The 12,258-nt window shown below is 36.9% G+C and overlaps 1 protein-coding gene across 2 annotated transcripts in view; it reads right to left on the bottom strand.

Annotated features, from left to right (window-relative positions):
- nlgn2a (neuroligin 2a) overlaps positions 1 to 12,258 on the bottom strand; it is a 253,811-nt gene that overhangs the window by 113,297 nt on the left and 128,256 nt on the right. The window contains exon 3 of one of the 2 annotated variants that reach the window (XM_073836327.1): positions 6,062 to 6,115. The exons of the other annotated variant lie outside the window; for it this stretch is intronic. Within the exon in view, the coding sequence (XP_073692428.1) occupies positions 6,062 to 6,115 (54 nt within the window). The remainder of the gene's footprint in view (positions 1 to 6,061; positions 6,116 to 12,258) is intronic. 2 annotated transcript variants of the gene reach the window in all.

Genomic DNA, 12,258 nt, shown 5'->3' with positions numbered 1-12,258 from the left:
AACTGGAGTGATGGTTGATGAAAATTCAACTTTTCATCACAGGAATAAATTATATTTTAAACTATATTAAAATAGAAAACCATTATTTGAATCTGTAATATTTTTTCACAGTAATACAGTTTTATTCTGTATTTTTGATAAAGTAAATGCAGCCTTGATGAGCATAAGAGAATTCTTCAAAAACATTAAAAATCTTACTAATCCCAATTTGAACAGCTGTGAATATGCAAATTCAATTCCTGCATTTATTGTCAAGTTGCCAGTGTTGTTATTGTTAACTAAAACTAAAACTAAAAACATTAAAAAATGCTTTCCTTAATTGAAATAAAGCTGAAATAAACTTAAACTTAAATAAAACTAAAAAAAAAAAAAAAAACTAAAAATAAGTTGATGTTGAAACGAAAAATATAAAAAAACAGAATTGAAATTACATAAACCAGAAATAAGGAAAACGGTGCATTAAGGGCCGGGGGTGAAAACATTTTGAATTCGAAGATCAGGGTAAATTCACGGTGTTTACATGTTCTTCTGGGAGACATATAAGTATCTTCTGTAGCTTTTGAAGTACTAAATGAAAAAATATGATATTTCGGCAAAAATTCCACATTCCATTCCATTCTGTTTGAGCCTTCTGTAATAGTTGCATATGAGTTGTCATTGGAAAGGGTTTAAATACACAAAAATGCTGAAAAACCAAATAATTGGTCAGACCTAAAGGATTTGAACATGTATTGAACATGTATTTTGTATGATCTCTCTTATTTTGGTAAAATAACTAAGGTGTATGTAAACTTTTGACTTCAACTGTATTAATAAATGCTATAACGAAATATAAATGACACTAAAGCAACACTGATTCTCACTTTACACATTTTTAACTTGCAGCATACATGTGTTTCTTTTTCGGTTGGCTGTGCACAAGCATTTCTTGCATTTGTGGTTTTATATCTCACAATTTCATCTTTATTTATCATTTGGGATATCATTTCTTCTTACTTAACCCACAAATTGCAATAAAAGGGGGACTTCAGAAAGATTGTTGCCCCAGGGCCTTACAGGACCACAACTTGTCCTTGAACAGAGATCAGAAAATTTGTTTAGAAAAACTGAGAAAGAGAGTGAGAGAGAGAAAAAGAGTGAGGGATCGGCAAAGTGCAAGAGAACATGACGGATCGCTCTCTAGGTGATTCCAGCTCAGCACCTTCATCAGACACAGCATGAGTGCACGAACACAACCGCACACACACACTCACACATCGCAGTCTGTGTCACACAATCAAACCTAACGGGAACTGTGCGTGTGTGTGTGTGTACGTGTGTGGTTGTGTGCGCGTTCAGGTCGACAGCAAATCTATTGCTTGCAGGAGTGTGTCGGCAGTTCTGTGGCACTACAGTTCTAATGATGAATGTATGTGCAGTCCTGAACGCTGTAGAGGTTACAGCACATCTCATCTCGAGGTGTCAACAACAGCAAAGTTTTCATAGGTCTCTTTGCAAACTTAAACTATGCTACTTCTTATTATGCTGCATAAACATTTTGCTATAGTATCGAGTAGGCAGTATTAGGCTTAGATGTCAAATATCAAAAAATATTGAGAATGTTATCAATTAGGCCCAAATCTGGAAGTAAACTCTGACAGATGTGCCTTTTAGCTCAAGTAAATAAGCAAGCAAATCTATATGCTGTGGGATCATCCTGCTTGTACAGATTTGCATCTGCTGTCAGTTTATCTTTATCTGAAGGATTGGTATCCTGCCTTAATATAAAGCACAACTTTTTTCCACCAGAGTTGTTAAATAAAACTTAAACAGTAGCACTTTACAATAAGGTATGTTATTAGTTAACATTAGTTAACAACGTTAGATAACATGAACTAAAAATGAACAATATGTCTACAGCTTTTATTAATCTTAATGTCAATTTCAGCATTTACCAATGCATTATTAAAATCACAAGTTGTGTTTGTTAACATTAGTTAATGCACTGTGAACTAACATGAACTAACAATGAACAACTTTTTATTAACTAACATTAAGTAAGGAATAATTGACGACGGGCCGTAGAATTCTTAGAAAATAATGCACACCCGAGGTGGTGATGCGGTCACGACGCGATGTTTACATTTAGTCCACAAGAGAAAATAATAGTTAAATTTATAAAAATTACCCTGTTCAAAAGTTTTCATACGCTTGATTCTTAATACTGTGTTGTTACCTAAATGATCCACAGCTATGGTTTTTTGTTTAGTGATGTTCATGAATCCCTTGTTTGTCCTGAACCGTTAAACTGCGCACTGTTCTACAGAAAAATCCTTCAGGTCCTACAAATTCTTTGTTTTTTCAGCATTTTTGTGTATTTGAATCCTTTCCAACAATGACTGTATGATTTTGAGGTCCATCTTTTCACTCTGAGGACAACTGAGGGACTCATGTGCAACTATTACAGAAGGTTCAAACGCTCACATAGTGAAAATTAGTTCTGTCATATGGACAAATATAATAAAAACGGCCAGCAAATTGTGGCAAGAAGTTATAATCCACCTGCTATCAAACGCACAACCTGAATCTAGCTTTGCTAGGCTGAACTACTCAAAGTTGTGCTGTCGCACTCTGGTTGAAGCGTGTTAATTCCCTCAACCAATCATCTGCTGATTGCTGTTGCTGCAGTAGTTTTGTTTGTGCTAATATGTTTTGTAAATCAGGGTAACCATCCGTGAAAGACTTGTTCAGTAACCAATGAAGAACAGAAACAATTTCTACTAAACGATAGAGCTTTACAGAAATTTAGCAGTCATGCCGATATATTATGATTTAATGATACTGAGACTTTTATTTCTCACACTATTTACTTAAAATGTAAAAATGGTGTTTTGCATTGCCAAAGCTGTCAGCTATGAGTAGGGAATTAGATTAACCTTTTCCGTTGTTTAAGTCATGTGGGATTATTATTGATTATTCAAACTGGCAGTTGAATTAATAACCTTAACTGATCTCCAAATCTAAAAAAAAACACCTTCTTTCTGCTCTGTTGTATAAGTCTCATATATACTAAAAGGAAAGACCCTGAGTGAGGTGAGCCATGAACAGCATAACCCCTAAACAGATGGCTTGTATCGGAGCAGTTTAGGTCTGTTGCGAGAAGAGAAGTCTATGGATTCAGGGTCCTAAAGTCTTCGCTTTTCAATCCACCTGATGTAGACTGAGGTGTTGATAGACTGGTGTTGAGTGAGAGGTTGTGTTCGGCGCTGTCTGGCTGAACAGTTTATAAAGTGTGCGTGACCCAGACGGAGCGTGAGAGAGGGGGGGGGGTGCGAGCATGAAGCTGTAAATTTCAAGTGTGTGTGTTGGTGTGTGTTCACGCTGATAATGATGTGACACACAGTCTGAATAATGAGCTGGGCTCAGGTGGACACACACCTTTGTCTTGACACCCAGCCTTCGACTGAAGCTTACACTAATCACGCACTCACTCACTCAGACACATGCACAAACTCGCGCTCAGACGTCACTCTTTCTCCCTCAGCAAAAAATCTATCCTGTTTTCAGCAGCTTAACACTGCCGTGTTCACAAATAGCATTTCACATAAACACCTGACAAGCACTCACATACATTTATCTATTGTAGCTGAATGAAGACAGGACTCTCTTGCTTGTACCAAACCATCTATGTTAATTATAGATCAGACCTCAACTAACCAAGCTCCAAATTTCAACATCTCAATGATACATAAAATAAAATTTGTGTTTTAGACTAAGGTCATCATTTTGTCAGATTTTTCATTTCTGTGGACGATTTTGTCCAAGTGTAAGTCTAACTATACACTGTAAAAATGATTGTGATTTAACTATAAACCTTACACATACAGTGAAAAACTGTAATGGCATTTCATGTAAGTTTAGTTTACTGTAAAATACAGTTTTAGGAAATACAGTGAAACACCGTAAATACAATAATTCCCTGTGTTACATTTAACATTTGATGTTTTTCGTTGAAATAACTATGTTTCTTCGGTTGTGCATTACATCTAATGTTGTTCAATTAATGTTTATTGCATTATTTCAGTATCATGTGTGTTACAATGATGGTGTTTAGTATTTGTGTGAATGACGTTGTGCACCTTCAATATGTTAGTATTTTCTTTCACAACTTGTGTAAAAGCTGCTTTGGTTCATCATGTCCTCATGACCACCTGTTTTTGGTTATCAATTTATTAAAAAAGTACTAATCAGATTTTAGTACTTTAGCAGGTTGGTATATGAACATAATATCAGTTAAAGAAATAAACTTACACATAAGTTTGTATAATTTGTAAAACTTAAAACCATATTTGCTACCATATTTTTTATGGTAAAATTCTGGCAACTACAGCTGTCAGTTTTTACATATTTTTTGCTTTTCTGTAAAAAAATGTTCACAGACCTAATCTGGCAAAGTATTCTTCCTTATTTGGTCAAACAATTCATAAATAAAGTATATAATTATATAAAATACATACTAATACATTAATTTATTTAAAAAATTTACTGTATCTGTTTACAGATGGACATATACATTCATCTCTGTGGCTGTCCTCTATCCCAGATCTTTTTCCTTCACACTTATCAGTATAAATGTATTAATCAAGTGGTAATGAAGTCTAGGCATGACTGGATTATCCACCTTTTTTCCTGAACACAGAAGGAATGCTGCTTTACATTTCCGGTCTTTGGCGTTTCTAGTCAAATTAACAAATTTTCCATTAAATCTGTGAAAATGGTTTTAAAAAAGAACATGGCACCATAGTTTCATCACCTTACAGTGTCGCAATGACCCTTTTTTTGCAGTAACTCACCTGTCATCGTTTAACCTCTTAGCGTTCCAACGTTTCGCCCGCAGGACATTTTGAATCGAGTTAAATCTGACAGGAATGCTAAGGGGTTAATGATTGGGAAGATGGCATGAAGTGACGCAAGGTTAGCTGCACTGAAAACAGCCGTGCGCACATATATACAGCTTCCGATTGGGGCGAATTTGCTGGATTTTGTTCACAAAATGATGAGTACACAATATTTTAACACATTATTTTATTATTTTACACACAGTATCTTAACTCAAGACCAGAACACAAGAGCACCCAAACGGAAGTTGGAATCCATCATGGCGGCGCTCATCGGTTACTCAGAAAAAGTTGGATAGTTAATGAGTTACTCAGTACTAACTACAATGAATGGGTCTATAGAGAGGCTACAGGCTTTCAAGGATCCAACCACCAGTTTATCAATACAATACAACCATTGAGTGCCAATTTGCATGAGGGAAAGTTCCTTTCAGAGCTGTCCCAATTTTTCACATTCCCAAAGAGCTATAGGTAAAAAAAACCCAGCAAGACCGAGAGGGAAGAAGAAGAAAAAGAAGAAGAAGAAGAAAAAAAAAAAACAGTCTTTGGTAAACACAAGAAAGAACATCAGGGCAAAAAAACACACAGTGCTCTCAAGAAAGGAGTTCAAAAAGCGAACATTAATGGCAATATCCAAGATAAAAGTTGACAACATGTGCTGATCCATGTGTGTGTGTGTATCTGTGTTTTTCTGGCTTTTCTCCCCACGGTGGCATTTTATTTCTTAGATTTATTGGCTGGTCTTTACTACCGCATCCGGAGAACTATTCACACTGACAAAACACGGTGAAAACACCTCTTTGTCTTCGTGAGAGTTGGAGATAAGTTTAAAGCCTAATAATCGCTCTGAGTCTTGAAAAACATCATAAAGCAACTGCTGTGAAATTGTGCTTCAGACAGCACTATCGGAGTATTACATTTCAAAACCACTGTTCTTCTCTCATTTAATGAAGATACAGTGTTTTTTTCTGCCATCATCTTCAACTTTCAGAAGTTGCATGTCTCGCTCCAAAGTCAAATGAGAAAGTTTCAGCTCATGGCACACAGACATACACATACATATATATATATATATGCACACGTGGTTCATATAATCTACCAAAGAAAGGCTGTTTGCTTTTTAATTTGCCAAAAAAGACTTCTAAAAAAGACAAGAAAAAAGGAAAAACATGCAACAAAAATACCTTCATCTCGTGGCCGGTTCAGTGTCGATTCATCGTGTTTTTTTGTGAGTGGACCTAGGGTTAAGACAAAAAGGAGGGAAAAAGAGAAAAGAGAAAATTCAAAAAAAGATTACTGTGGCAAGAGAAAAATCAAAAAAGAAAACAAGAAAGAGCAAAAAACAAGAAATCAGCAAGAGGTTATTGTTCTCATTCTGTTCAAAAGGTGACAAAAAAGAAAAGCATAGGCAAACAACAAAAAGCATCATAAACACAGAATAACAAGAAAGACACAAATCGGCTACAAGATCAAAGAAGTTTGATGTTAGCTCTGTGAATATTCTCTCTCGCCATTGTTCTGCTGCGGCTCGCAGGCCTTTCTTTAACACCAGCTTTACTCGATACCGTTCCGACGGCTTGTTTGGATTCCGTGGATGAAGGAAAAATCAATGTGGAGGAATCAGGAATTAACCTCGGAGGTATGAAAAACAAGAATTCCCATTCCCACCCCGGTCCCCCCCTCCCTCCTCTGTCGTTCCTCGTGCTCCGGTCAAGCTATCATCCGCCTCTCTTTGAAAATGTGAGAGGTGGTAGAGAAGAGGACCTGAGGGAAGGAGGGCATAACACACCAGGCACGTGTACGTGTTCTCACACAAACACGGCTCAAACACCCTCTGGGGAAACAGGAACAGAGGGTGCTGCGCTCGCACATACACACACATACGCTGTTGATGCTCTTGTCTTTGTGTGTAAACTGCCTTTCGAGATATATGCGGCACAAAAATTCAACTTTAACACCATCTCTCATGAATAAACCCTCAAAGTATTATGAAACATTTGTGACCAAACATTGAAACTTTGAATGTCTTCTTTCAAACAAAGCCCAAACAAGGCCGCAATCTGTGATTCAGCATCTAAATTAAACTAAAAAGTTAAAACAAAAACTTATACTTAATTTTCTGTGCTAAATAGATGCTCACTAGTGGTATCAGGTTTCTGAACTCCAATGTAAAATAAACAAGTGCAGGCAGATGAAACATCTTGAAACAAATCATTTTGGTGCTCAAGTAACAATTCCTATTATTATCAATGTTAAAAACAGCTGGAAACCGTGATCTACTTTTTTCTTGGATGAATAGAAAGTTCAAAGAACAGCATTTATTTGAACCACAAATCTTTTGTTACATTCTAAATATCTTTACTGTCACTTCTGATCAGTTTAATCCACGTTGCTGAATTAAAATAGCATCTTGGGTTTCTAAATTCCACAGTAAACCGAACAGGTGCAGACAGAAGTGGAAAAGAAGTAGAAAGGAGTGTAACTTCACGAAACAAATCACTTTTGTCAGCGAATGCATTAAAAAGGTATTTTTAGACCCCTTTTAGACTTCTTTCTGTGTGAGTTGACCTGAAAAATGCAAAAAAAAAAAGTGAGAGAGAGAGAGAGAGAGAGAAAGAGAGAGATACATATAGAAAATAATGAAGAGGTCTCTCTACTGGACAAGGCTGTCCTTTCTCGGCATTAAAGAGGAAAAAGAGTGCATGTATGTGGGAGAGCAAGACAGGTCAGATCACTCTCGCTCTGGTAGAGATGGAGAGTAAAATCAGAGGACAATGTGTGTATTCGTTGACCGAGAGAAATATCATGTCAGTCAAACACACAAGAGAGCCAGTACGGCCAAACAGGAAGTGCCATCTGCCACTGAGTTCACAGATGCATCTGTGAGTCCACTACTGTCTCCCCTTTCCTGTGATGACAGGAGAGGACCCTATGGGCCGCTTGGTGTCAGGAGGTAATCTGATTGGGTGGAAAACGAAATGACAGGATGTGGAAGCCAAATTTAATGAGATTCAAGAGGTTGTATGTGTGCATTAAAAAGGAGAAGGGAGTGTTATATGTGACCCTGGACCACAAAACCAGTCTGTATTCATAAGTAGCATGGGTGTATTTGTAGCAAAAGCTAAAAATACATTGTAGGGGTCAAAATTATCAATTTTCCTTTTGTTCCAAAATCATTAGGATATTAAGTAAAGATCATGTTCCATGAAAATATTTTGTAGTTTCCTACCGTAAATGTACTGTTAGTAATATGCATGGCTAAGAACTTCATTTGGACAACAAAAGGACAACAATTTTCTCAATATTTAGATTTTTTTGCACCCTCAGTTTTTAGATTTTCAAATAGTTGTATCTCGGCCAAATATTGCCAAACCATACATCAATGGAAAGCTTACTTATTCATGTATAAATCTCAAAAATAAATTTCAAAAAATGGACTCTTATGACTGGTTTTGTGGTCCAGGGTCATCTATAAAGTTTGAATTCTGCCTATTCCTCTTATCATTGCATTATAATGCCACTTTTTGACTGAAGAATCAATGCTGTGCTTAGTTTGCTTGCATTTCCCAGCCTTATGTAAATTAAGTTCAATAAATACACAATTTTGCATAAAAGATGTATATACATTTAGCCTTTGTATGCAATAAAGTGTGGCTCATTCCTGTTATGCAGTACATGTTCATGTTCTTATATACTGTATATGACTAAATATATAAAAAAATATATATATTATTCATTTATTTATTAGCAAAGTGGAATTTTCAACTGCCATTAATCCAGTCTTCAGTGACATATGATACTTCAGAAATATTTGGTGCTCAAAGAACATTTGTTATTGTTATGATTGTTTATTCATTCATCTTAATGAATAGTTCAGAAAAGTTCAAAAGAACAGCATTTGTTTGAAATAGAAATCTTTTGTAACCACGATATTTACCTTTTGAATTTAAAGTATCTTTACTACATACAAGCATTAATTTAAAAAAAAGACCCCAAATGTTTGAATGGTAGTGTGTATATATACACACAGAGTCATTTTCCTAATTTCTTCATTACTATAATTCCTCATATAGACTTATTGTCTCAGGATGGCCCTTCAACCTTCCAAAATCAATTCTATCCAATCCAAAAGGCTCATTTCGACTTTCCACTCTCTGGTTTTTACCTGGATGGCGACATTGCACTCAAATTCATCCTCCTCCAATCCATTTGACCGTCCCTTGCCTCTCTCATATTCATTTTCTCTCTCCTCTGCTGCACGCCTCCCATCCAATTTTTTTTTCCTGATCATCTCTCCTCATCATTTCTCTTCTCATAACCTCTTTTTCCAAGCTCCCTTCTCTTTGGTGAAGTGCTTATGCAATCTATTATTTCAGTCCCAGTTCCTGGTGCTGACCTTACTGTGCCCTCTTGTCTAAACAGGGCAGCTGACACCAGCAGACGGCCTAGATGAGAACGTGCACACGTGACGCTCTTCTGCTTTTACACATATGCACATATGTGTGAATATGGTTAACACTTGAGCTGTTCTTCTTGAGATGTTTGTGGTATGAAGGTTTGTTCAAAGCAATTGCATGTGCGCCTGAGTGTGTAGATGTACGCTACGCAGGAGTTATACGAGGTCGCTGTTTTGCGTGGATGAGCTGCTCACACACACACACACACGCATTTACACACACAGCCAGCCTCATCAGCAGATGCCAGTTGAATTACACACTCCCTCAGTGTTAGATGTCAGGGCTCGTAATCAGTCCGACCACAGGTGTCTGTGGACCGGAACGTTCTAGCAGGAATCTACCCTCTCCTCTGATATCCCAAACGGGGGGATATGAGTTCAATCTGCTACCTGTGGCTCACCCTCTTTACAGAAATATGATTCAGAAAATCAGCTTGAAAGAGGAATGAGATAGCCAGATGGCTTCCACCTGATGTTTTCATGCCTCTCAGCTTCTCCTGAGTGGAAATGGGTAGAAATTAGAGCGGAGATAGAAAGAGAGTACCCAAGTGACTTTGATAGACTGGATATAATTGAGCTCTATTTAACAGCATTAAAGATGCCTGGCCGACCTGGTGTGAAGTGCGCTTCTATTATACGACATGGGGAGATGTAAATTAGAATTAGATTTAGCATTAGAGGCATTTCTATTAAACAGAGTATTGCCACAGTCCAGCATGGATCTATAATGAGTTGAGGTTTTTTTTTCGCTTTGATAAAGTGCTGAGGAAAATTCCTGGTACTGAGAGAGGAAAAATGTACCAGTATTTAGCATCACTGAGACACTAGATAATAGTTTTTGTTAATAGGTTTAATTAGTTTTTACATTTTTATTTTGCCAGTTTTTATTAGGTATTAGGTTTTAGTTTCGTGGTGAAAATGAGAAATGTTGCCTTGGCGTCTAGATGAAAAATAACTTTACGATATTTATCATTTAAACACCTAGTTCTGACATGAAAACCTAGATGACGCAGGCTGACATGTTGGTAACATAACTGATGATATCACAGAGTTATACGACTTGGCACAAGCTGATTGGTTCATGTTGCGTACGCAACCAGTGAGCTTGCAGCTTGCAGCTATTTAAATGGCTGGTAGCATTCACTTGGGCATTTCAGAGTTCCTCTGCAACCCTCCACCTTCCTCAGCTCCACCTGTATAGATCCGCTATGGGTTATTTTAAGCTATTTGTGCAGCAGCAGTATGTCTTAAATACTCACAGCACTGTATCGCCATATGCTTCGGCAGTAGCAAGGTCTGTACTTGCTCGCGGCAGCAGGAGCAAAAATCTACAACTACAGCAAAAACCAACAGCAGCGTAGCAGATCTATTCCGCCAAGACCAAATACATTAACATTGTCATATCCATTACCATGCTAAACTTTTCAGAGAGTTGTCAAGACAGAATTTTAGTTAACCTTTATTTCATTTCAAGTAACAAAAATGTTTTTTTTAAAAAAGGAGATTGATTAGAGATAAAGACAGAAAGACCTACAACGGCACAGTAGTATCAGATAGTAATATCATAGAGTTTTAGGGGGTTAGGGTTAGGTTATTACAAAAATATGACTATTAAACGATATTAAAATCTAAATCAAAGTGAGCTGTTATTTTATGGAGTGAAACTGGATATTCAGTGAGGAAAAAAGATGGGACTTTACTGATATCCAATCAGAAAATAAATGGAATGATTGGCTATCCACCTTAATCTTCAACGCAGAAGATTAGCCACAATAGGGAAATAGCGAGAAGAATAAAAATGTGCAGTTAATGGTAAAACTGTTTGCTCCGCAAACCAGTGTGTTCATAATTAAAATAATACATTAAAATAATATGGTAAGACACACCAATTTGCAATATCAAGCAGCAAAACAAGGTGTTTTATACAGCTAAAAATAGCTGAGGGCGGATGGAACCGGAAGCCAGACCCATAAAATTTACAAATAGCCATGGAAAGGAGAAAAGGAGACAAAGTAAATGTGAATTTGCTCATTAAATAGCTGCTGTAGCAATGGACTATTCGTTAACATTGTTCAATAACATGCACAGCCTAAGCCAGGCTTTCTCATTCCTGGTCCCGAAGAGCCACTTTTCTACAGAGTTTGGTTCCAACTCTAATTAATAGCACCTGAATCAACTAATCAAGGTCTTTGGTTTTACTTGAAAATTACATCCAGGTGTGTTGGAGCACAATTGGAAATAAACTCTGGCTGTGTCAGAAAGCTGAAATATGCCGCTTCTGCAGGCAACATATGGAGGTAAGAAGGCAACAAACCACTTCTGCATCCAATGATAGTGTGACATCCTGTCTACTGAGTGATCGATTTTTGAAAGGCAGCATTGATGTTTTCTTTCGCTGCCTATAATATCCTACTATCCTGTGCGTTCGATGTTGTGACAGTCAAGCTAAAAAAGGCAAGAAATTAGTATCATAGTAAAAAGCTCTCTTACTTGGTAGTGGATCATTAGACCAAGGCTGTCTCAGAAGCCTTTCCAAAATCAGGTTCGGGAGGTTCCTTTGTGTAAAAATTCTGCTTGCAAAGTCATTGCCTGATAAGGCAACAAGTCAGCTGCCTACATTTTCAGACACAGCATGTGTGGGAAAGTGCCTTTAAATACCCATAGTTCAGTATGATTATCATATTCATATGCCATGATATTTACATGATACTCCAATACAGTGGTTCAGGAACCACTAGGGGGCTCACCAAACTACCTAGGGTAGCTTAAAAGTATTTAATTAATAATTGAAATGCATTTATTCAAACTCTAATCCAAATTAAAATATTTATTTTCATTTTCTCCCAATGACGATTGTTTTTCTTGAAGAACACACAGTCCTGGATTAGAACATAACATCCGGAAACACCAAATTAATTATGGTTT

The sequence above is a fragment of the Garra rufa genome, chromosome 3, assembly GCF_049309525.1.
Source record: "Garra rufa chromosome 3, GarRuf1.0, whole genome shotgun sequence".
NCBI lineage: Eukaryota > Metazoa > Chordata > Actinopteri > Cypriniformes > Cyprinidae > Garra > Garra rufa.
The sequence above is the reverse complement of the archived record's forward strand: the minus strand, read 5'-3'. Positions and strand labels throughout refer to the sequence as shown.